General features: G+C 56.3%; 6 protein-coding genes across 6 annotated transcripts; 3 read left to right on the top strand and 3 right to left on the bottom strand.

Moving 5' to 3' along the window:
• The first annotated feature begins 978 nt into the window (after positions 1–978).
• GGS23DRAFT_570578 (uncharacterized protein) lies at positions 979–3,828 on the top strand. Its single transcript, XM_051516525.1, has 6 exons — positions 979–1,307; positions 1,398–1,760; positions 1,819–2,000; positions 2,063–2,243; positions 2,299–2,900; positions 2,977–3,828. The coding sequence occupies exons 1-6, from the start codon at positions 1,229–1,231 to the stop codon at positions 3,184–3,186; spliced, it is 1,617 nt and encodes a 538-aa protein (XP_051371228.1). The 5' UTR covers positions 979–1,228; the 3' UTR covers positions 3,187–3,828.
• A 902-nt stretch (positions 3,829–4,730) lies between these two features.
• On the bottom strand, positions 4,731–6,914 carry GGS23DRAFT_79744 (uncharacterized protein). The gene is made up of 2 exons (XM_051521292.1): positions 6,025–6,914; positions 4,731–5,961 (listed from the first exon to the last, which is right to left on the bottom strand). The coding sequence occupies exons 1-2, from the start codon at positions 6,806–6,808 to the stop codon at positions 4,988–4,990; spliced, it is 1,758 nt and encodes a 585-aa protein (XP_051371227.1). The 5' UTR covers positions 6,809–6,914; the 3' UTR covers positions 4,731–4,987.
• A 459-nt stretch (positions 6,915–7,373) lies between these two features.
• On the bottom strand, positions 7,374–7,733 carry GGS23DRAFT_79742 (uncharacterized protein). The gene has a single exon (XM_051521291.1). The coding sequence runs from the start codon at positions 7,625–7,627 to the stop codon at positions 7,406–7,408; it is 222 nt and encodes a 73-aa protein (XP_051371226.1). The 5' UTR covers positions 7,628–7,733; the 3' UTR covers positions 7,374–7,405.
• Positions 7,734–11,319: 3,586 nt separating this feature from the next.
• Positions 11,320–14,429, top strand: GGS23DRAFT_79700 (kinesin). The gene is made up of 3 exons (XM_051521290.1): positions 11,320–11,763; positions 11,847–12,956; positions 13,032–14,429. The coding sequence occupies exons 1-3, from the start codon at positions 11,431–11,433 to the stop codon at positions 14,274–14,276; spliced, it is 2,688 nt and encodes an 895-aa protein (XP_051371225.1). The 5' UTR covers positions 11,320–11,430; the 3' UTR covers positions 14,277–14,429.
• A 2,787-nt stretch (positions 14,430–17,216) lies between these two features.
• GGS23DRAFT_79671 (glycoside hydrolase family 7 protein) lies at positions 17,217–19,318 on the top strand. Its single transcript, XM_051521289.1, has 6 exons — positions 17,217–18,191; positions 18,253–18,341; positions 18,446–18,658; positions 18,743–18,986; positions 19,049–19,179; positions 19,247–19,318. The coding sequence occupies exons 1-6, from the start codon at positions 17,586–17,588 to the stop codon at positions 19,302–19,304; spliced, it is 1,341 nt and encodes a 446-aa protein (XP_051371224.1). The 5' UTR covers positions 17,217–17,585; the 3' UTR covers positions 19,305–19,318.
• Positions 19,319–19,698: 380 nt separating this feature from the next.
• GGS23DRAFT_570562 (DUF1295-domain-containing protein) lies at positions 19,699–21,879 on the bottom strand. The gene is made up of 3 exons (XM_051516524.1): positions 20,578–21,879; positions 20,127–20,494; positions 19,699–20,071 (listed from the first exon to the last, which is right to left on the bottom strand). Exons 1-2 carry the CDS (start codon positions 21,648–21,650, stop codon positions 20,164–20,166), a joined length of 1,404 nt encoding a protein of 467 aa, XP_051371223.1. The 5' UTR covers positions 21,651–21,879; the 3' UTR covers positions 19,699–20,071; positions 20,127–20,163.
• Positions 21,880–23,019: the final 1,140 nt, after the last annotated feature.

Below are 23,019 nucleotides of genomic sequence, written 5' to 3'. Positions count from 1 at the left end.
TGTCTTCGTCGCGGGTTTGGCGGTTGCAGGTGAGGGGGGTTACGGAGAGGATGAGAAAGCTCGCGTGGGAAACAGGGGTAGTTTGATTTACCGTTATAAGTACCTCTTACTAAAGGTAGCTCAAGGTAGGTACCTAATATGCCGGCCAACTGCCAGCCGGCAGGGATCTATGGGGGGGATGTTGAGCATCCACTATTTGAATGGTCCCTGCGTCTCCACAAGAGGTACTTACCCTATCCACCCTAGCCGGGTCATTCCTTCCCCACAGATACACAAGCTGTGCAAGTAGAAAAGCTGCTTTGGCTGCCCCACCTGCCAGCTTGTGCGAGGTTGTAGCCTGAGAGCAACAGCCGGCGCCTGCTCTACTTAGGTACGTAGCCATACACCAGGTACTGGGTACTCACGGGTGTGGGTGTCGGCGACGAGGAGTATGACATCACCATGGGTTTTAGTCCGGCAGGCATGTTGTTATTCGGACCAGGACGGCGGCGTAGTCTTGGCATTATGCCATTCCCGCAAAGTGCAATAACAGGGCAGAGGAGACGAAGGCTTCGTTTAGAGATAAGCAGCAGCGCGAGAGGTGCCGGTGCGGTCCCAGTTAAGCCCTTACCTAACCTGCCTACCTTACCCAACCTGCCTAGGTACCTACCTAGACATGTCTTAGATGTGCCTAGCCAAGATGAGCTACGGCCTTCTACGTCATCTGCATCTAACGCACCAGAGTAACACCCGGGCAGGTGTCTCCTTCAGTTAGCCGTTCGATCCCGTGCGGGTAGGTACCTGAGGTTGGCTGAGAGGCCCAACCTTGGCGGATGTACCTAGCTTTTCACCAGACAGTCGTAGGAGGTACCTGCACCTAAGTCAAGTGAGGTGGCGTCGATGGCCCCAGGCTAGCGCCTTCTAGGCCAACCCTCTCTAGGACTAGCATAAAGGAGCGTAAGTAGGTAGTGACGTGATGCATTTCTGCACCACAATCGCCCTCTTCGCCGTCGTCATAATTCGTCAACTCCACGCCCCTCCTTCGTCCCTCTCCCCCTCGCACCCACAAAAGCAGCTTCAGCCTTCTCCCCACCCTCATCCCAACCATAAGTGCTGCGATTCTCATCACAACCATCAGCCCTACTGCCTTCCCTCTAGCCAAAGTTCCCCAACACTCCGGCCATCTCGGGAGTAACTAACGACACCACAATCACGCGATATCGGGTCGTCGCTGATATACCAGCCCATCATGAGGCTGTTATCGACCCTCCTCTCCCTGGTCCTGGTGGCCGACGTTGCTGTGGGCAACGCCTGGTTCGGCAAAGCAGGTGAGCTATTCGATATCATGCCTCTTTACGCGGGGAATCAAGCTGGCATCAGAAGGGATGGTCGCTAACCTGCCGATACACCATTCTTAGCTTACAACAAGTGGCATGAGACCGAGATCGAGCGCTGGCTGTCCGACAATGGCATCCCTTACCCCACACCCGCTGACCGCAGGGACCTGGAGATCCTGATCCAGAAGAACTGGGAATACTATGCCGTCGCTCCCTACAAGAACTGGGACTCCGAAAAGCTCACAAGCTATCTGCATTCCAAGGGCGTGGAGATTAAGGACTCCACCAAGTCGAACAAGGACGCGCTTGTGTCCCAGGTTGCTAACGCCTGGCACGAGTCCGAAGACAAGGCCCAAGGGGCTTGGGCTAACGTGCAGGACTGGATCCTGGACACCTGGTCTGAGAGTACGCTGAAGGCTTTTGCCGACAAGCATGGCATCCCTGGTATAGCCCGAGGCCCCGGAATTCATAGGTATATCATCGATGCTAATCACTTCTACAGTTCCTCAACCTCGGACTCGTGATACCCTCCTCCAGAAGATACGCTCCAACTTCCAGACGGTAGCTAAGAAAGCCGGAGAAGCCTATGCGTACCCTGGAAATTGGCTTTATGATACCTGGTCGGTGTCGGACCTGAAGGAGTGGCTAGATACCCATGGATTTCCGTCTCCTCAGGTTACTGACGTAAGTTTCCTCCCTCTCACTGGCCGTCAAGCGTAAGAATTGGGCATTGAACATAATGATAGCGTGATAAGCTGGTCGCATCGGTCCGCCGCAACTCCTACCTCGCCCACCTCCGATTCCAAGATCAGAAAGCTTCCGCTATTGCTAGTGCTCATGCCGCTATTGCGACCCTCACTGATGAGCTTATCGACTCCTGGGGCGAGTCTCAACTTAAGGGGTTCTGCGACAAGAACGGTATCAATGGTAAGTCACTTGTCTTGGATGGTTAGGGTGTTCCTTACTGATCTGATATCATTAGTTCCTCATGGGAGCAAGGTCAACGAACTTCGTGCCCTGGCCCGCCGACACCGATCTAAGCTCCTCCGTGACAACTTGCCCGCATCTGCTTCGGATGCTTTCGGTGCGGCCACAAGTAAAGCTGGCAACGAGTACGCCCGAGCCACCAACGATGCCAGTCTAGCTGTCCAGGACGCCTTCAACGCGGCGATAAAAACCTGGTCTGGGAGCAGACTAAAAGCGTTTCTCGATGCCCGTGGCTTCCCGGTTCCCCAGACCTCAAAGACCGACGAGCTGCGCGCTCTGGTTCGCCAGAACGCACACACGGTCGCGACCCGAGACGGCGCCTGGACCTGGAACGACTTATCCTACGATAACCTGAAGAAGTATCTTGCCGAAAGTGGCAGCGCTACGGCTAAAAAGGTTGGAGAGCGCGGCTCAGCCACCCGCCATGAACTGGTAGAAGCCGCCGAATCCGCATACTCCTCAGCATACGCCGCGGGCGGCACTTCGTACGCTTCGGCCACAAGCTATCTGGTCCAAGCCACCGAGGCGGCTAAGAGGAGCGCGTTTGACACCTGGAGTGAGAGTGATCTGAAAGCCTATCTAGATAGCTACGGAGTCGTAAGTCATTTCCACCTCATGAATGCTCACAATTTCTTCAACCGATGCCTGCTAACCTTAACACTTGCCATTTCAGCCTGTCCCACAGGGTTCTGACGTTAATCAGCTCAAAGCTGAGGCACGCAAGCATTCGACGTACTTCAAGTATGGCACCAACAGCCCAACAGGAGCTATATTTGGGAAGATCACAGAGAGAATCCAGGGTGCTTACCAGTGGGCGTTAAGCTATCTCAATTCTTACCCCAAAACCTCGAGGGAGTCGCCGGAGACTAAGGGCGAACTATGAGGCACTTGTATAGGAAGTTATTGACATCCGGAGGAATGTGAACGCCGAGAAACGATTAGAGACTAGGACGAAAGACGACTGTCAACGAGACTGGGGCTGTGCTCAAGCCCGGGAGGTCTTGAGAACACAGCTCCGCTGATTTGCATACGAGGTGGTCTCAAGGCGTTGAGTATTCGGGTGTGTTCTGTCTTGTTTCGCTTGGACTTTTCCTGCGCGGGATCCGACTGTGCTAGTCGTCTGTGCGGCGCGGACTAGCACTGGTTGGCCGTCATTACCTACATCCCTAGGTAGGTAGGTAGGTAGGTAGGTAGGTAGGTAGGTAGGTGCTCACGAGTACAGGAATACGTGTGGAAAGCCATACACGTTAGTTGCTACGTCAGGTGGTTTAATGTAGTCTAAAGGATCTCTTACTTTACGAGAAAGGGGGTGGTGGGGGAGGAGGGAGGCGGCGTTGAGATGAGCACGCAAGGGTTGGTAAGGCTAGAAGAGGTAAAACGAGAGCTGGGCAGGATAGATTAAAGAGAGAATGCCAATGGTCTGGCCTAGTTAATAATAGCTACGTTCATAGTCAAGCTAACGGTAGCTGTGCAGTAGGAACAGTAAAATGGGATGTATTTAGTGAGAAACTAGAATGGACGTTATATCCGCCAACTTATGACGACAGTGGTTGGTGCTAGATAACTCGTCCCAGACCTGTCCGTTTTCTCCTTCTCTCACCCACACATGCCTACATCATACGTCCCGTCGATCGACACATCTAACACGCTCACCTACGAGGATATATTGAGAGAGCAAGCTCGACGAGACCCGTATTACAAGCCTTACCTACCTACCTACGGCCTGGGTAGGGATGCGAAGCAGCAGGCACGCCGGATACGAGAGTCCACCAGGTGCCAGATGCGCAGAGCACGACGACGGGTACTTTCGCTGCCCATCACTGTTGAACGAGACGTCCCCAGGGGAATGCGCGGCGTCGTAACAAGAGGAAGCAGCTTTCTGTGTATATTTTAGTGTAGCATGAACGTCTCGCGCTCGACCCGGAGGGCAGCAGCACGAGGTTCTAAGTCTAGCAGTTTTCTCCCAGCCCAGCCCAAGAGCGGCGACGAGACCGTGGTGGTAGGGGGGGGGGACGAAACGGTCGGGATCTCCCCCCCCTCCCCTCCCCTCCTCCTCCCTCACCCTACCCAACCCGACCTTCCGGCTCGCGGTAAGACACGGATCGCCCCGCCCCCGCCCATCTCGCGCACAGACGCCGCCCAGCCCTGTCCGACGAACGTCGCGCGTCATCTCTCCACCCCTGTCGCGAACCGCGAAGAACGACCACAACTAGTTCGGTTTCGGGTGGTCGCGCTATAGATTCGCTCGACTTGGACAAATAAAAGGAGAGAGAAAGAGAGAGGAAAGGGGAAGGATGCAAATAAACCAGTGTTGATGCTCGAGCCCTTTTTTTCTAACCCGCCCAAATGCGCTGAGATGAACTCGTAACATCGTAAAGCGTCCATTACGTATGAGGGGTTCGGAGCAGAGAATCAAGGGAATACTTTTTTTTAAAAAAAAAAGAAACGTGTCCCTAGGACACCTTCGAGAGGCGAGACGCCATCGCTAGCTACACTCGAGTAGAGGAAAAGAAAAAGGAAAGGGGAATCACGTTAGACATAGGTAAGCTGCAGTAGGAAACATTGAGAATTTTCTATAGTTGTAATGGGTTCAATGGCCAGGAAATGACTTATAATTTAAGGTCACACCGTCCATTGGCGTCTTTTGATATACTGCATCGGGCGAGGATCGACCACCGGGGAAATTAAATCCTCAGAAGATCCACATCTGGGATGCTTCTCTGCCGTTTGTGGTCGATATGGTGCTCCGATGATGCCTTCCTCTTCTGGGACATCGCCGACAGAGGGCTGCTGGCGATATCAGGCATCTTCTTCTGTTTCCGCAAGGGGGATATGGGAACATTGGCGGTAGCGATGCGCCCATCCTTGATGCCGCGGAGGGTGCCTTCAAAATAAGGGCCGGAGAACGCTAGCGATTCACGGGTAGCCTTGCTACGGCTAATCAGCTGGTGATTCACCTGGTCTCGACGAAACGCCCCGACGATGTTGGCATTGTGCTGGAAGTGATCGAGCAGAGACGCGACATCACTGGACGAGGTGCCCGGCCGGGCGGGTGTGCAAAATATCCCGTCGTCGGCGGTGCCTTGTTCCAGGTCCTTCTCGTCCTCGGACAAGTCATCATCATCATCATCGTCATCATCATCATCTATGGTGATAAAGTCTTCAAGCCTCAGGCTCTTCTCGGCTTCATCCACGACGTGGTCGTCGGAATCGGACGACCCGATAGCGTTCCCGCCGTCTGACGCCTGGGCGTACCAGGCCTCGGCTGGGCCGATGGCATGCGTGTTCATAAAATCGCCGTAAGTGCTGGATGAGATCATCCCGCTCATCATGATGTTGCCAGGGTTGCTTAGAATGGGGGACGACTGGGATTGGTCGAAATATTGGAAGTTGAACTGCTCTGGGGAAAGGTCGAAGCCCCTCCCTTTCACGCATTGGGGTGTGAAGATCATCATCTTGCCCGTCCTCGGATTCAAGATGGCGATGGGCTTCTTGCTAGACTTGTCGAGATTGAATCGGCCGACGCGCGGCTGACCGCGGCGGGGTCGGATAAGGGGTACTACGTCAGAATCCGAGGAATCGTCCACAAGCTCCCGTCGAGTCTTACGCCGAAGAGGGTTTTCAGGTGGGTCTTCTTCATCGGTGGTATCCCCATCGGCTAGATGGGGCCGATTAGTCTGTATACGCGCTTCAAGAGGCGTCCCAAATCACGTGTACTCACTTTGATACCCGTCCAGCGACTCGTCGTCGTTCCCAAAAAGACCAGTAGGAGTCGAAAGGCCAGTGGACAGCTCGTGGCTCGTCATGGGAGTGGCGATGGGCGTGCTGTCCTCATCTTCAATCACATGCATCAAAGCTTCAAAATCGGAACCTGGCTCGTCAGGGTCGTTCTCCAACTCGCCGGACGCGCCATAGTGGTCCCAGAACGCTTCCGAAGTAGAGGAGTCGTAGGGGTCGGGATCGTGCTCGATCTCCCGACGGAAAGATGGGTCGAGGGCGCTCTTATCAACAAAGAGGTCGGGGAAAAAGCCCTGGCCGACATCCTCATCCGTCTCAGTGTCGTCGTCTGACGAGTCGGGAATGTCGAAGCGGACACGGCGCTCCGTGCTAGCATATCCCTGGTCGACGACCTGGCTTTCGATATCGGCCTCCGAGGCGATGCCGTTCCAGCTGCCGGTCTCGTCAGCGTCCTCATCGTTGTCCCCCTCGTAATCGTCATCGTCTTCATCATCGCCTTCTTCACTGTCGTCTTGCTCGTCTTTGCCGGGATGCGGCCGAGGGGAGCGGGTGCTGTGGATACCTAGCAGCTCGCCCGTAAGGATATGCTCCTCCTCGGCCGCGTTGACATCCTCCTCGTCGTCGTCCTCGGAATCGCTAATATCCTCGACTGCGGAGTAGCCGCCTTCGTCCGAGAGGTCGATAGAAGAGGAGACGTCGGAGCCACGACGTCTGGATACCTTGACCAGGGTAGCAGGTGGTCCCTGGGCCCGTACGTTCGGGGACATTGTCAAGTAGGTTTGTGTGGTGATGTGGTGATGTGGGATATGTGAGGCGAGCAGGGGTAGACGGGGGTGGAACCCTCGTCTCTAGGGTTGATGGCTATCGAAACAAACAGCGGTGAAGCCCAGTCGATAGTAGTCCGAGAAATTACGTATTTATAGTCTGCCGAAAGGTATATCTCTAGGCTGGTTGCCCTGTCGAATTTCCCTCCCTTCTCTATGTTCTACCTCTGGGTAGGGTGCCGTAGTGATATATACGCGGTAACCGATATAGATTGGGGCGTAATATGGGTGGCGATTGCAGAGGGGGGAGGGGAGAGAAAAGGGGGGAGGGGGGGAAGGAAGGGGAGGGTTTGTATAATATCGGAGATCGAGGCCACCGAGGTCGAGGGTTCCAGAGCCCGGAGCAGAAGGAGGGGCGAAAGTCGCAGTGATTCTGACAGGAATTCAGACTTCCGGGAGGGTGACCTTCGGCTTGGGAAGGGCACACTGGACAGTGAAAGCCTGTTGAACTTCGTCGAGGGTCGAAAGTGCGGTTGAATATCTCGGTGAACTGACGGACTGCGGGACACGCCCAGTCCAGGCACGTCCCGCAGTGGGTGTTTACAGCTCAGCGACGGCCGAAGGCATGATTCTCGACGAAGTTTTTATATGGTCTGAATGGTATGCTATGGAGAGCGGGTGTAGTGCGACTTCGTTGTCTGTTGCGGGTTGGCTTTTTCCTGGAAGGAAAAGTAGGAGAAGGGAAAAAAAAATGCAAACGAAGGCTCGGGGGAAAAATGGTGGACAGGTAGGGATATTCACACGCCGTCCTCCTGTGTACATGGGTACTTCTATCTCTCACGCTGGTTTCGCAGGCGTGGAAGGTACGTGAGGAATGTACCTGCCCAATATACTAAGGTATGTAGGTACCTGGGTACCTGTTTGGGAGGTAGGTATATCATATATGTACTGGGGTACTTTGGGGGGACCAGTTCCCCCTCCATCAGGTAGGTAGGTTGTCTTTTTACCCTCTAGTGTCCACCTACCTATTCCCCTCACTTTTTTTTTTTTTCAAGAATAGGCGGGGTGGCCCTGAGCTCCCGCACCCGCGTTGTACTGCCAGCCATGTATCTGCACGTATCTATACGCACAAGTGTAGCAATATAGGTATGTACCTTGGTAGGTATGAGGTATCAGTAAGTACAGGCCGTGATTCGTGAGCGGTGCGCGAGAGGGGGACCGGCCGGTTTTGTAGTGCTGCGTCACCGCCAGTTTTAGTTGCCTTCGTCCTGTGCGCTAACATCTAGGGCTAAGTCCACCCATATTCTTACTTGCATCGACCCTTGGGTACCTTTAGGTACTTAGGTTAGTAGCGGAGGCGCCTAGGTACCTGGGTACCTACCTAGACCATAGGAGGTAACGCGAGGTAGAGGCATCTTCACCCGATCATACGGGAAACAAGCTGGCCCCTCTTCGGCATGGCATGACGATGGAATCAAATATATCTTGTATTCGTGTCACTTGTTGCTCATACGCAAGACCCGGTATTCTTTTGACCCGGTCCCGGCGACGCGGCAGTGCAGACACTCGCTTGATGTTATACGGAAGCGCCGGCACCTCGAAGCATCGGTCGAGGCCATAAGCACACCAAAGAGCTCCTCGGTAGCAGCCATCGACACATCCTTTGCGATAGGACGACGGGGAAAGCCTGGTTTCAACAGAGTCCCGGCCACTTTGCTACCTTAACCACCCCGTCCGGGAGGGTATGCTACGTGTACCTATCCTTTCAGGGTTTGAGTCTCTGCTCCAGGAACCGCCTCTGCGGGTAGGTTCTGGCCTACATATTGCTTTCGCCCCTCTGGACGAGGACGTTGCTTAGCTTTCTGCTTAGCTTGCTTCTTAGCTTCCAAGGTTCATTCTACATGGTAGAAGCTCCCGATGATTCTTTTTTTTTTCTCTTGCCGGCTGGTCTTGACGCAGATGATCTCGAATTTCGGGGGGAGACGGCGGTAATGCATCTAACCAGATAGCTTGATAGGCCACTTTTTGGTGCCTCCGCACACGCCACCTACCTCTAGGGGAGCCACAGAGGACACGACATTTCGTGTTGCGTGCGGCATTGCATGCCAGCCCTTCGCGCTCGTCTCCTCGCTGTATTCCCCTAGAAGTCGGTCCGGTGCTCCTACGACAAGCCGAGCCGTAGATTTTCGGTTCCATCCCGAAATGTGACGCCTAGTCCAGCCACTTTTCCTGGTGACTGGCCGGGTGCAATACTCCGCCGGTTCTTGCTTGGCCTATTTACTCTGTTATTCATCGGCCGACTTTGACCGAGCCTATACAACGCTGCAGATGTTTTTTATGGCTCGCTCTAGAGCGGGAGCTAATAACAGCACCCAGATCAGTATAATGATATCAGCCTGTGATGAGGGGTCTAGCTGGGACCTCCGGTCGAGCTGGGCCAGCCAACAAACTAACGGTGTGGAGTGCCTTGCTTGGGCTGGCGTAGACGTGAGGTTGAGAAGGGAGATGAATGACACGGTTGCATCCAAGTCACATATGGTAGATTCCTAACGCCGTAGTACGGCTGATACGCCCGACCTGAATTTATTCTGAGAGACCCTTGCGTCGAGAAAAGCCCGTAGCACCCAGGTTACAGACCAGCTCAGTCTCCCAGCTTATCTCCTCGGATCCGTTGTATTGCAGGTGCCTACATATAATAACTTGGGCACCTCTAGAGGGGAGGGCGGGGCGGCTTAACTTGGCCCTATCGTGTATGAGAGTCGATAGACCCATGGATTTCCTCCTACGTATAAGCCATTTATTAGTTGTTGGTGTGAGAAGGGGTTCCGGAAGCGATCTAGGCGAGACATGACGCAGGGTAAGCAGGGGTGCCGGGGACGGAGAACCTGCATCACCCCATCCACGCATACGGCCATAGAATGATGTTGTCAAGATGTCTTCACGAGGGAAAAAAATTGAAAAAAGAACCTGGTAGCGGTAGGTATGTAGAGTATTCTTTTTTTTTTTTTCACCTGGTGAGCGTGTGTGTGTGCTTGTGTCGTGTGCGTGCGTATGTGTGCGTGCATATATGTATGCGTGTAATTCAATAGGCCTAGAAGCGGATAATTACGCGAGAGGGGCCTCTCGCATTCGAGCACGTCCCGTTCGCCGCCTTGCTTGTGCCCCCGACACCCCATCCCCATCGACCCATCCGACCGCTCGGCGACGATGACGATACACACCTGCAGAAACAGGGGCATTTTACCCACAAGCTCTCCGCTCCCTACCAGGCGACCAGCAAATCGACGCGAACTCCAGCCGAGCCCCAATAGGGACCTGCGCAGTTACATAAAAAGTAGACCCTCGCCTTGGAACGCGCTCTGTATCTGCTCAGCGCTTCCGTCTAGCCACGTCCCGTATCGGCCTCCCACAGCCCAGTACTCACTCTCCACTTCAGGAGACGCCCCCAGTAGCGAGAGTGACGTGCATCTCGTGCCCGATCGAGATCTCTGCTCCCGAATTGCTCTAATTTGCGATATTCCCAAAGCCTCCGGCGGGAACTGCTCGTAATCCTAGAAACCCACCTACTCGTACTCACGATACCCACGCATTCGTCCACCAGCGTCAGGGGCATGGCGAAAGAAACGCCGTTGCAGACAAGCCACCACGAGCCCCTGCGCGCGTTGAAATTGAGACTATTTCATTCGGGGTTGGGCCACCTCCGAATAGCTCTGGGGGTGTAGCCGAGTAGTCGATCCGGTATATTCGGTCCCATCTGCGATGGGCACTCGTCTCATTGGGCCACTCTCTCTGGCAGGCCGCACGCTGTGGTTCCCTTTTCCCTATAGCATCCCGAGCAAATTACCCACCTGATGGGGTCGTCAAATACGTGGCCGATGTTACTCAAGCCCACGTTACGCACTCTGGGTACACGATGCTCTCTCAACATGCCCCGTGCTCGAGGACGAGCGCTTAGGGAATGGAACCGGACGTGGTCATGCGACGAGGCGAGGGGGTGGAGGTGCTGCGTAGCGAGAGAAGGGGAAAACCAGACATGATGATCGCGCGGGCAATTAACAGATGGTCGAATAGCATTTGAAGGGAGGGCTCAGCTATTCGGTGCATCTGCCGCATCCATGTATGTGCTGGATGGCTGCATATTATTGGTCTTGTATGGTCTTACACAGATTATGTACATATCCCGGTACGGGATCGTGTTGTGATTGTCAGATTTCCACCGATCCGGGAAGAAAAGGGGGTGCGCCACTCGTCAGCCTCAACGGCCCGGAGCCCAGCCACACCGACCAGGGTTTATATGCAGGGCTATCGATACGCTCCCCACCGTTATGGCTTGCGCTGCCGGTTGCTGGCGAGACGGAGACAACTGCCAAACTTCGCAAAGTAAATATTGACGGCGCTAGCATGCCGTACCGTTCGCTTGTCCAGCGACGGGCTGCATTCGCCTACGTCGAGCGGGACATTTCGTGCATCGTCGGACTACAGCATGGCCGCGAACCCCGACTCTGCATAAACCTGCATGTCATTGCGTTCCATCTCTCCATCGGTTATCTGTTTTATCTTTTTAATTTCCCCCCCTTTTACCACATTCTCACCGCTTCTCTTCACCTTCTTCGCCTCGAGCAAAGATGGAGCCACAAAAGGCACATGCGAACCTCTTCCAGGTCTATCTGCGCTTGCGCCCCCCTCCCGCTGGGAATGCTAGTGGCGAGCGTTTCCTCTTGGTCGAGGACCCTGCCGACGACGAGTCGCCCACGCACATCACGTTAAACCCCCCCAACGACCGGCGGCGAGCCATCGAGAAATTCGCATTCACGCGGGTATTCGAAGAGGACGCCACGCAGCTTGACTTATTCCAGGGCACCCGAGTGCTTCCTCTGGTTGAAGGCGTGTTAGCACCCCACGGCGGCGATGGCACGGACGGCCTATTGGCGACGCTGGGAGTCACCGGCTCGGGCAAAGTACGCTTTTGCGAACCTATGATTTATTCCTCGTGCTTCTAAATACGTGATATTTGCTGTAACTAATCACGAACACGCCCTAGTCGCATACAATTCTCGGATCTCGAAGTCAGCGCGGTTTGACCCAGCTAGCTCTTGACGTTGTGTTTCGATCCATCGAATCCAACATTGTCGATTGCGATACTACTCCGACGTTGGAAGCCAGTATACGGACTTCCGACGCGTCGGAGGCCACCATCTTGTCCGCGTCAGCGTTCCTCGATACTGTCTACGGAGACGCTCTCATCACGTCTCGGGCTGGCTCTAGAGCTCCGACGCCTTTGACTGTACGACCTTCCACACCTAATGTTCCTCCCCAACTCCCCGGGCAATTCCCAGCAAGTCCCGGAAGCGTTCGACTCGTTCGTCATCAAGATGACTTGTTGAATATCGCCCAGCTTTCGACGCCGCCCAGCCAGCGGGAGGGTGTACTGGCACCCTCCTCGGCGCAAGTCACGCCAGGTAGGCCAAAGTTGGCCTACCGTTCACCCAACAAGCATTACATGGCCCTCACCTCGGCCGCGAGATATAAGAATGTTACTAAATCTCCCATAAAGAGCGATTACCCGTCGCCCACGTCGGGACGCCGCCTACAACGACCTTCCGCCTTCCCGCAAGCGCCAGATATCAGTTCGATTCGAGCGTCCTGCGACCCCTCGGCCGAGTACGCGATCGTCATCTCCATGTACGAGGTGTACAACGACCGAATCTTCGACCTCCTGACGTCGCCGCTGAAGTCGAACGCCACGAAGGAGTACCGCCGCCGCCCGCTCCTCTTCAAGTCGACCGAGCTATCCCCGGACCGCAAGGTCGTCGCCGGCCTGCGCAAGGTCATCTGCGGCAGCTTCCGCGACGCGCTGATGGTGCTCGAGGCCGGGCTGCTCGAGCGGCGCGTCGCCGGCACCGGCAGCAACAGCGTGTCGTCGCGGAGCCACGGCTTCTTCTGCGTCGAGGTCAAGAAGCGCCGGCGCGGCCGCGCCCACGGCCGCTGGGGCACGAGCACCCTGAGCGTCGTCGACCTAGCCGGCAGCGAGCGCGCGCGCGACGCCAAGACCCACGGCGCCACCCTGGCCGAGGCCGGCAAGATCAACGAGAGCCTGATGTATCTGGGCCAGTGCTTGCAGATGCAGAGCGACGCCAGCAGCATGGCCAAGGTAAGCATCCCCTACCGAGGAGCGAGAAGGGCGCGTGGGCACGTGACGCCCCCCCTGCTGACAGCGATGTAACAGCCGAACCTAGTCCCCTTCCGTCAGTGCAAGCTCACGGAGCTCCTGTTCTCGAACTCGTTCCCGTCGTCGGCGTCGCTGTCGCAGAGCGCGTCGAGCCGGCGCGCGCCCCAGAAGGCGGTCATGATCGTCACGGCGGACCCGCTCGGCGACTTCAACGCGACGTCGCAGATCCTGCGCTACAGCGCGTTGGCGCGCGAGGTCACGGTGCCGCGCGTGCCGTCGATCACGTCGACAATCCTCGCGACGGCCGCAGCGGCGGCCGCGGTGGCGGCGGTGTCCGCTCGGCCCGGGTCCGGCGCGGGCTCGCAGCGCGGTGACCAGTCGGAGCCGAGCGAGGGGTCGCGCAGCGCGACGAGCTCGCCCGTGACGTACCGGCACCACCAGCAGCAGCACCGGCGGCCGCGGCGCTACGAGGTGCCGCCATCGCCGCCGCCTCCGCCGCCTCGTCGCCGCCGTGAGCGCGAGCACGAGCGGCCGTGGCGCACGTTCTCGCCGGCGTCGGACACGGAGCGCGCGACGATGGAGAACGCGGCGCTGGAGATCGCGCGCATGGCGGAGGCGATCGAGCAGCTGCAGGCGGAGCTGGAGCGGGAGCGGGCGGCGCGGGTGGCGGCGGAGGCGCACCTGGAGTCGGCGGAGGAGCGGGCGGCGGAGCTGGAGCAGGAGGTGCGGGAGGAGTGCTACGCGGACTTCGAGGCGCGGCTGGCGGCGGAGATGGGGCGGTGGAAGGCGTCGCGGTCGCAGGAGCAGGAGTGGGGGGAGGCGCACTGGGACCGGAAGGTGGAGGTGCTGGCGCGCGGGGTCGGGGCGGTGGTGGTGACGGCGCCGAGCCAGGACGGCAGCGGCAGCGACGGCGACGACGACAAGGAGAACGTGCTGATCGAGAACCTGGAGCAGGAGAACGAGCGGCTGCGTCGCGAGATGGCGGTCCTCAAGCGCGAGCTGGCGAACCGCACGCCGAGCAAGCGCGCGCCGCTGCAGGAGCGCGGCGACGTGCCCAGCGTCCGGTCCGAGATGGCCGGGCTCGGCAGCCGGCTCGACCAGCTGCGACTGAGCAGCCACGGCAGCCTGGCCGACGACGAGGGCCAGCGCAAGGCCCCGGGCACCGGCGGCGGCATCAAGAAAAAGGTGCTGAAGGTGTCGAGCGCCGGCAGCCCGACCAAGAAGGTCCGGAAGCTGCCGGCGAAGAAGTGGGACGACGCCACGGCGACGGCGGCGCTCGCTGACGATGACGACTTGACGTAGTAATGAGGGTCGGGAAACAGGGTCGGATCCAGGGTCATACGGATGGACGGGAGGGACAGGCGGACGTGCATGAGAGAATGAGAAAGATACGATATGGTTGACGAGGCAAGGGAGCCAAGGCAGAAGGAGGCGAGACGAGCTCTATCGGATGGTCCCGCATCTACCGTCATTCCAGAGGATACCCCCCCGCCTTGTATATTTTCCTTTTTTTCACCTTTTCTTCTTCTTTTCTCTGTTTTCTAGGGACCTGAGTAATAACGGCCGGATCTGTGTTTTGTCTGCGTTGTCTATGTCGGGGTTCATTAATGGCCGGACCTGAATTTGGAGCCGGATATGGGTCTGAACATGGACGTCGGGCTCATCGCACGGCCGGCATAGGTAGCTGCGGTTGCCAGGCTGTAGGATTTCGAGAACGACAACTAGAGTGTATTTGCGATATTAATCTATCTGTTTGTTCGCGTATGAACTTCTGGGGATCCCCCCTTTCCCGTCAGGGGTGAGAATTCGGTGGTTACAGTGTGCCACTCCTGTCTATCCTCTCCTAGCAACTCGATCGTGCCACGCACAGAGTTGAGCTCTGTTCAGTTACCTCGACTATGTAGTAACCTTGAGATTGCTACTGTTGTACTAGTCTGCGCGGCAAGATGGCCCTTAAAACGCAGGCTCTCTATTGATGCTAGCTGTGTGTGGCCCCTTTATCGGCCAAGGGGCTTCCCCTTTCCTTCCAACTAGAGCCCCCGAGGTGGGTATCCAGACATTTCTATGGGTAGAATGCCCTTGGCGTGGCCGGCAAGGAAAGCCAATGGACGGCTTCTATGGAGGGTCTAAGCAAGACGCTTTGTATTGGAGTGTCCAATATGAATAGTCATGAGCGCCTCCACCAAGCAAGCAAGCCTCTTGAGGAGCCAAGATGGTCATCCAAGCTCAAAGGATAAATTACATCTTAAACAGCGATCTACACATATACTTTCCGAAGTGGTATCATAAGGCACCTCTTAAGCTTCATATCGGACCCAACACACTCGCTAGAACTTCGGCACTCTGCCTTTACCCGCAGGAGATGAGCCGGGATTTAAGGTCAGGGTTGATAATTAATTTTCGAGGCTGTGCATGAGCACTTCTCTTCACTGAAGATGCTACGAGGCCCCCTGAGTCCTTTAGATGGTTAAGCGTTTAGTCACTGTCGCCTGTCATCCACCCCCTTAACCCGTACCCAGCCTCGGCCGATCTGGCCAGCTTGCGACGAGACGGGTACTCAACCTCTATGATAGGTCCGGCGATATGGAATCGCGGCTACGTAACCGCCGTATACTTGGCAAGTTCGAGAAGACCTCGTGTCGGTCGATCATCCCTCAAGCATGTAGATTACCGTAGGTCCTGATATCACCACCTAGTCTGATACTTGCAGCGACAAGGCGCATGAAGACCACCCCACCACAGCGAAGAAGTGAGCTATGGCTCAATTTCGTATATTAATGGCAACATGAGCGAAATGGAGGCTATTCACCGATAGGTCAGCCGAGCGCCCACTCTGTCGGCCTCATCGCTGGCTGTGGTAATCTCGGACTGGGTCGGTCGCCGCAACTCGACTTGCCTAAAGTCGTCTCGCTAGGCAGATCCTCGGCTTAAAGCGCCACGCAAATATAAGCAAATATGGCGAGGCTTAGCTGTCAGTGATATATACCCAGCCAAGACTTTGCCAGCATGCTTGAGCTACTCGTGCCTCTCCGCATTGCCTGCCTGGAGAAAAGGGGTATGTGGCTTCGGTGGGCTGGACGGACCGCAGCATTGCTTACATCTATGTATACGTCCGCGGCACCCTACCGGTGTAGTTTACGGGGGTTAAATATAAACAGCTTCTTCGTTGGCTCTGATGCGTATGCCGAAGCCCACCTGGCGAGGTGTACCACAGATAGCACGAGACGACCGCGACCGCGACAACAAACCACGCCACGCGAGGACCTACAGACGTGCAGCCTACTACACCAGAGAGCTCTGCGGCAATTGGATAAATGTTTTATTGACCATGACTGGGGTTATTTGACGGAGCTTTGCCAAACTTGGCGTCCGGTACACCCCTGGGTAATCTGCCGTCGATATTTTCCACGACCCTAGCCTCGGCATCAGCAATGCGAACGGCACCTCCAGCTGTCCACCCCCTCCCGTGCCAAGTTACCCGGCCAATGGCTGTGTCTTTGACCGCGTTACACCAGATCTCGCAGATATCCCCCCTGTTGTTCTGTGTTGCTCTACCATCACCACTTAAGTATGACAGTGCGGCGAGGGGGCGCGGTGTCAAGGGATGTTCAGCGCTTTCGCGAGACCCCTTCTATCTATCTCCAGCTCTCTAGATTTACACGTAAACTTACGGCCGACTAGTTTCTCTCGAGAACACGGAGGGCCCCGTCGGTCTGCCTAGGGCTTCTCCGCGTGATCGCCGTTTTCTGCGTTCGCTTAGCTCGGGAGAGCCGCAACCCTCCGCTCCCAGCCTTCCGCTCTCCTCTTAGGTCTCTCGAGGGGGGAGGGCCTCCCCGCTTTGTGATCTCACTCTCTCCAGACGGCGACTCCATCTCCGTGCTGTGGACGTAACGGGCCGCGGAGCCAGCGTCTCTGGGGCATATACCTACAGGTTGGGCCCCCTACCTCGCCCTAATCAGCATCGTCTCCCCATTCCCCGCAAATACCCCAGGTTACTTCGGACCATGGTCCTGAAACTTATACATCCAATTTATATTGCGTCGGAGGTCGTTGTCCTGAACTCCCCCGTCAGGACACGAGGGCTGGTAATGTCAGTCTTGGTTCATTATTCTGATCGCCGTCGCTTTCTACGGCCGCCCCCCCTATTGGCCACCCTTGCGTGCGAATACCGGTTTGGACAGCGGCTCGATTCTTCTGGCACCGTTCGCCCCCAGGGTTCGAAGACGACCATGGCGTAGGCCACGTTCTGCTACTGGAACCAACCAGAGCGTGCGTAGACGGAACAGCCGTCGGGTTTTAAGTAGCGACCCTGGCTGTTTAATCTAATCCTAGATGATCGTAAGGCCGAGACGGCCAGTGATCGACTCTGCCATACCGCGATTCGGTCACGTCGAGGCGGAGCTCGTTGCCGGTAATATCGAATGCGAGAGTGCGTATTGCTACGCGGCAGAGTATACGACGGACAAAGAGAAACGGGATCTCTGTATCGCGTATATAATGAACCAACTCCCGGATGTCACACCATGCCGTTACCTTTTTTCACCTCACCACCGCTCTCTAGGTTGAAGAAACTCCCCTCCCACCTTGGTGAAGTTACAGGTACCAGCCACCATGCTGTCTCTCGCCGTGTCCGCAGCCCTGCTCGGGCTCGCCTCCGCCCAGCAGGTCGGAAAGCAGCAGACCGAGACCCACCCCAAGCTGAGCTGGAAGAGATGCTCCAGCGGCGGCTCGTGCTCGACGGTCAGCGCCGAGGTGACCATCGACTCCAACTGGCGATGGCTGCACTCTACGGAGGGCACGGAAAACTGCTACGACGGCAACCAGTGGACGTCGAAGTGCAGCTCCGCTACCGACTGCGCCACCAAGTGCGCCATAGAGGGCGCCGACTACAGCAAGACCTACGGCGCGTCCACCAGCGGCGACGCCCTGACCCTCAAGTTCGTCACCAAGCACGACTACGGCACCAACATCGGCTCCCGCTTCTACCTCATGAACGGCGCTAGCAAGTACCAGACCTTCAATCTGCTCGGCAACGAGTTCGCCTTCGACGTCGATCTCTCGACCGTCGACTGCGGTCTCAACGCTGCTCTTTACTTCGTCGCCATGGAGGAAGACGGCGGCATGGCTAGCTACTCCAGCAACAAGGCCGGTGCCAAGTACGGCACCGGTTACTGCGATGCTCAGTGCGCTCGTGACCTGAAGTTCGTCGGCGGCAAAGTATGTCTCTCCCCCCCGCTTCCGCTGCTCGGACGCAGACGCTAACTAAGACGCTGCTTAGGCCAACGTTGAGGGGTGGAAGCCGTCCACCAACGACGCGAACGCCGGTGTTGGCCCGTACGGTGCCTGCTGCGCTGAGATCGACGTCTGGTGAGCCCCCTTACTCTCGCCCCCTCCTCTCTCCTGATGGGATCGTCCTCTGCTCGAGCGGGGACACCGACAGAACGTAGAGCTGACCCGTGCTTGGCAAACAGGGAGTCCAACTCGCACTCCTTCGCCCTGACGCCCCACCCCTGCACCCAAAATGAGTACCACGTGTGCGAGAACGACGGCTGCGGCGGCACGTACTCGGACGACCGGTTCGCCGGCAAGTGCGACGCCAACGGGTGCGACTACAACCCGTACCGCATGGGGAACAAGGACTTCTACGGCAAGGGCAAGACGGTCGACACGAGCAAGAAGTTCACGTAAGTGCGGGCGAGAAGCGCGGGACCCCGACCCCGAGATGTGGTGCTTGCGTGTTGCTGACGAGGCGCCGGCGGCGGAAACAGCGTCGTGACCCGGTTCGAGCAGAACAAGATGTCGCAGTTCTTCGTGCAGAACGGCAGGAAGATCGAGATCCCCGGCTCGACGTACGAGGGCCTCCCCGCGAGCAGCAACATCACCCCCGAGTTCTGCAGCAAGCAGTTCGAGATCTTCGGCGACCGCGACCGCTTCAGCGAGGTCGGCGGCTTCGACCAGCTCAACAAGGCCCTCGCCCTTCCCATGGTCCTGGTTATGTCCATCTGGGACGACGTGAGTCTTCTTCTTCCCCTGCTTCCGCTCTGACCCCTCGCTCACCTCACCTCTCTCTCTAGCACTACGCCAACATGCTCTGGCTCGACTCCAGCTACCCCCCCGAGAAGGCCGGCCAGCCCGGCGGCGACCGTGGCGACTGCCCCCAGGACTCCGGCGTCCCCTCCGAGGTCGAGTCCTCGATCCCCGACGCGTACGTAACACCCCCCCCTCCCCCCGGCCCCCACCCTATTCCGCACTCCGCTAACAGCAGCCTCCAGCAAGGTCGTCTGGTCCAACATCCGCTTCGGCCCCGTCGGCTCCACCGTCACGGTCTAAGCGGCCCCCTCGGCTCTCCCGTAGGGGTCAGGCAGGGAACGCAGCAGCCCCCCTTCCCCTCTTACTGCTCCTGCTCCTCCTGCTACCCCTTACCCAGCCGACGGACGGTATCGGCGGCGGTGGCGCCGGAGGCGACAATGGAAATGAGAGGGGGAGGGAGAGGAATGAAAATGGGAAAAAGCAGAGGTGTAACCGGCCATCGTGGGCCCGCGACGAGAGAGAGAGAAAGAGAGGTGACCGCCGCCGTGTATCTACGTATATATACATAACATACATATACATGTGTTGGAAAGCTAGCCGCGTATATATTCCTCACCCCAACCGTACTTTTCTACGTGATGCCGATTCGTGTTCCCATTGATTTGGACCCTACTCACAAATCGTAATGATGTTAACGATATATGCATTACTGGGGACGACCAGTAGACTGGGTCGCGCTTATTACAATGTCTTTGTAGGGATATTCTCATGTTCTTAAGGGATCATGCGCGTTGGCATGCCTTGACCACGTTTAAATCATACATAGGTATCTAGTCCTCTCACACATCTTATCATGGCGCGAGCTATATCAATTTATTATTCCTTATATAGGCATGAATGCCCTGTTCTTCGAATGACGGTACAGTTGCATATTGATTAGAATTAGGGTCGAAAACATGAGTGTGGTGAGGCAATAGCAATAATACAGTATTATCCACTATAATATTACATGTGAGAAATACGCCGCTGAGAAGGGGTTCGCGAGGCCGTCCCCAGACGACGAGGCCCTTTCCCCCATTATATTAACCACATAAGGTCGATGGGAAAAAGAGCACAACATACCATGGACCGACTTTCCACCATAAGCGGCCTAGATGTTTCATGACCTCGTATACGCAAGCGCTGCACGCTCCACGACGACGGCACTAGCTCCGGCGGCCACGACGGCCCACAGCCACTTGTTACCGATCTCGGCCGGGCCGGGCCAGAAGCTATTCTTGGCGCTCTTGTACTGCTGTAGCTCCTGGTACTTGACGGGGTTCTCCCGGGAGTAGCGCTTCTCCTGATTCTTCTCGTTCTCCCTATCCCCGCGGATGAAGCGTAGGAAAACGTAATTCGCGACGGGGCCGACTAGCGTGAGTGGGTGCAGCTGGCCTGCGCTGTAGAGTAGGAAGGGGAAGGAGAGGTGGCATAGCGCGTCGCCGAGGTAGCTGTTCGAGAATTGGTGGATTAGTCCTCCGCTTTTCCTCTTTTTCATTTTAAATGTCCCCCCCGGGTGCATAGGACGACTTACTTAGGATGGCGGACGATGCTCCAAACCCCACTAGTGCTGATCTCGTTCTTCGCCTTACGGCTGTGGGCCTCTAGCTGCGAGTCGGCCAGGGCTTCAAGAGCGTAGCCGGTGGTGAAAAGGAAGACGGCCAGACTGTGGGAAATAGTAGAGCCTTCCGGAAGCGGCACAGCGACGGCAGTACTGACGGCGGGAGCGCGGAATGACAAGGTGAATGGCAGGGAGATTAAGGCCTGGGCGAGCGTATCGGGGAGGAACGTGGTGAGGCTGGCCTTGTTCCAGAAATCTGACTGCTTTCTGGCGGCGGTCTCGTAACGGGGATCGTCCGAGCCGCGCCGGAGGCTGCGTAACACGATGCGATAGAGGAGTCGGAGTCCCCAGGCGCTGACGCCAGCTAGGAGAAGCTTCTGGTTATATGTCAACGTTTCCCAGGCCACGAGAACGGGCACCCCGTAGTACACAACGGGGATTCCGATGGCGCTCCACCAAGCGTTGGCGACCTGGCCACTGGGCCACGCAATGTCCTTGACGTCCACTCTGTTGGTATAACGACCTATGCCATAGGCGATGACACCTAAACCCGAGTGGAAGCAGAACGACGGCAAGACGGCGTGCTCGAGAAGGCCGAGTGTAGAGGCGGTGCTATTGGGTCGGATTATGTGGGCAGGACCGGGTCTGAAGTGGATTTCGTAGTGTCTCGGCTCGGAACTAGAAGCGAGGGACGGGTCACTGTCGATGATGGTGGTCGGAGGGGCCCTCTCGTGTGAGAACCAACGCCCATACGTATCCTGCTCGGCGCCGGAGGTGTGAGGCAGCCTCTTCTCGATATCGGCTCTAGAAGGTAGCTTATCCCCCCCAAACCAATGCTCGTACCTATCCTGCTCGGCTCCGGAGACCTCGGGCAGTCTCATCCCGGCGTGACGATCAACGGGGGGGAGCTTGTCCCCACCGAAGGAGTTCCCATAGCGGTCCTGTTCCGCGGCTGTGCCTGGAGGCGTGGCCTCTTGAGGCTGGTCTTGGGCACTGTCGACCTTGCTTCCACCGAACCAGCTTCTGACCCTGCTCTGCTCCGACATTTTCGGCTGCGAACGGGTCTCTAGAGAGAGACAAGCGAACGCCGAAGTTAAGTGGTGATGAGAACAAAGCACCTAATCTACTCTAGGGAACTAAGGCTGAGGGCGAATGGTGGTGGATGTCGGTTGGTGGGTGTAGGTCGAGGTTGGAACAAGACCAGTGGAGACGGGGAATTGGTCCTGTGTGAAGAGAAGGAGGAGGTCGTGACGTCCGTGCTACCTCACATGTTGATGACGTAGGTATGAAATTCTTAGCTGAAACATCACGAAAGCACAGCGACATCGCCAAATACGTGATTTTACTGAGAATCATAACATCTAGGAATGCGGAATAATATGCACAACATACCTAATTACCTAGCTATAACTTGAGCCGTGCTTGAATAGCAATGTTGTCATTTCTGATTTCCTACTCGAGCAAGGAGAGAGAGAGACTCTCAACCCAAGAAACCGTCAGCAATCCAAGCGAAACGTCTGGCCAGCGACAAGTCTGCTCTTATCACGTTGTAATAAAAAGTCCCACCGACTTCTTTCATTAATATAACATCACCATTTTAATGAAGGTGATAAACGAAAGCTGACAGTTTGCTCCGTCTGTTGTGCACCCCGGATAGAACATCGTAGTGCCCCGCTGCTAAGCTGCTAAACAGCTTCTGAGGGAACTATACAACGAAATCATTCGTATCTACGAGGCTGGAGACTGGGTGCGAACTAGAATCAGTAAATGATTTCGGCACTGAGCTCGACTTGTTGACTAGGTACCTAGCCGAGCCGTAAAAGAAGGCCGTGATATGTTCTGATTGATCGTACGTTCGCTGCCCATCCTATAGGACCGCAATTAATTACTAAGCTGTTTCCCAAATAAGTTCGCACTTTCGTACCAGATATCGGCTCCAACTGCGGCTCTTCCCGTGAATTTGGTCCCTACCTGGGAAATACTGCATTTCATTTCCTGGCCTTGGCGAGAGGGGCCTTCGTAACTATTGATACTGTATCTCTATTTTACCCAGTCGTGGAGTGCCCGATTTACTCACTCATTCGCATACTTATCCCGGGAATTATAGGATTGGCCACGTGAACATTTCTTTAATAGCACCTCGGCTCAAACAGGCTAGCAACTCTCAGCGCCAAGTTATAATTCCGTTAGGTAAGTGTATTCGGGTTCAACCACTACGGACAATTGCTACCTGCTACACACCCATTCCACTGTGTACCACTCAAGGTTTAACCTCTCCAGTCTCTAGTTCCAACATTGCCCCGCTCCCCAATTCAACTTTCCGACGACAGCGAGAGTGGCGAGAAAATGGCCCTTATATGAAAGAGAAGCAGGCCGGAGAGCTTGGCCGTGGTCATGCCATGAAGCTTCGGGTAG

Source organism: Durotheca rogersii, assembly GCF_024521655.1.
Source record: "Durotheca rogersii strain YMJ 92031201 chromosome Unknown GGS23scaffold_12, whole genome shotgun sequence".
NCBI classification, from domain to species: domain Eukaryota; kingdom Fungi; phylum Ascomycota; class Sordariomycetes; order Xylariales; family Xylariaceae; genus Durotheca; species Durotheca rogersii.
This window is presented reverse-complemented; position numbering and strand designations above follow the sequence as displayed.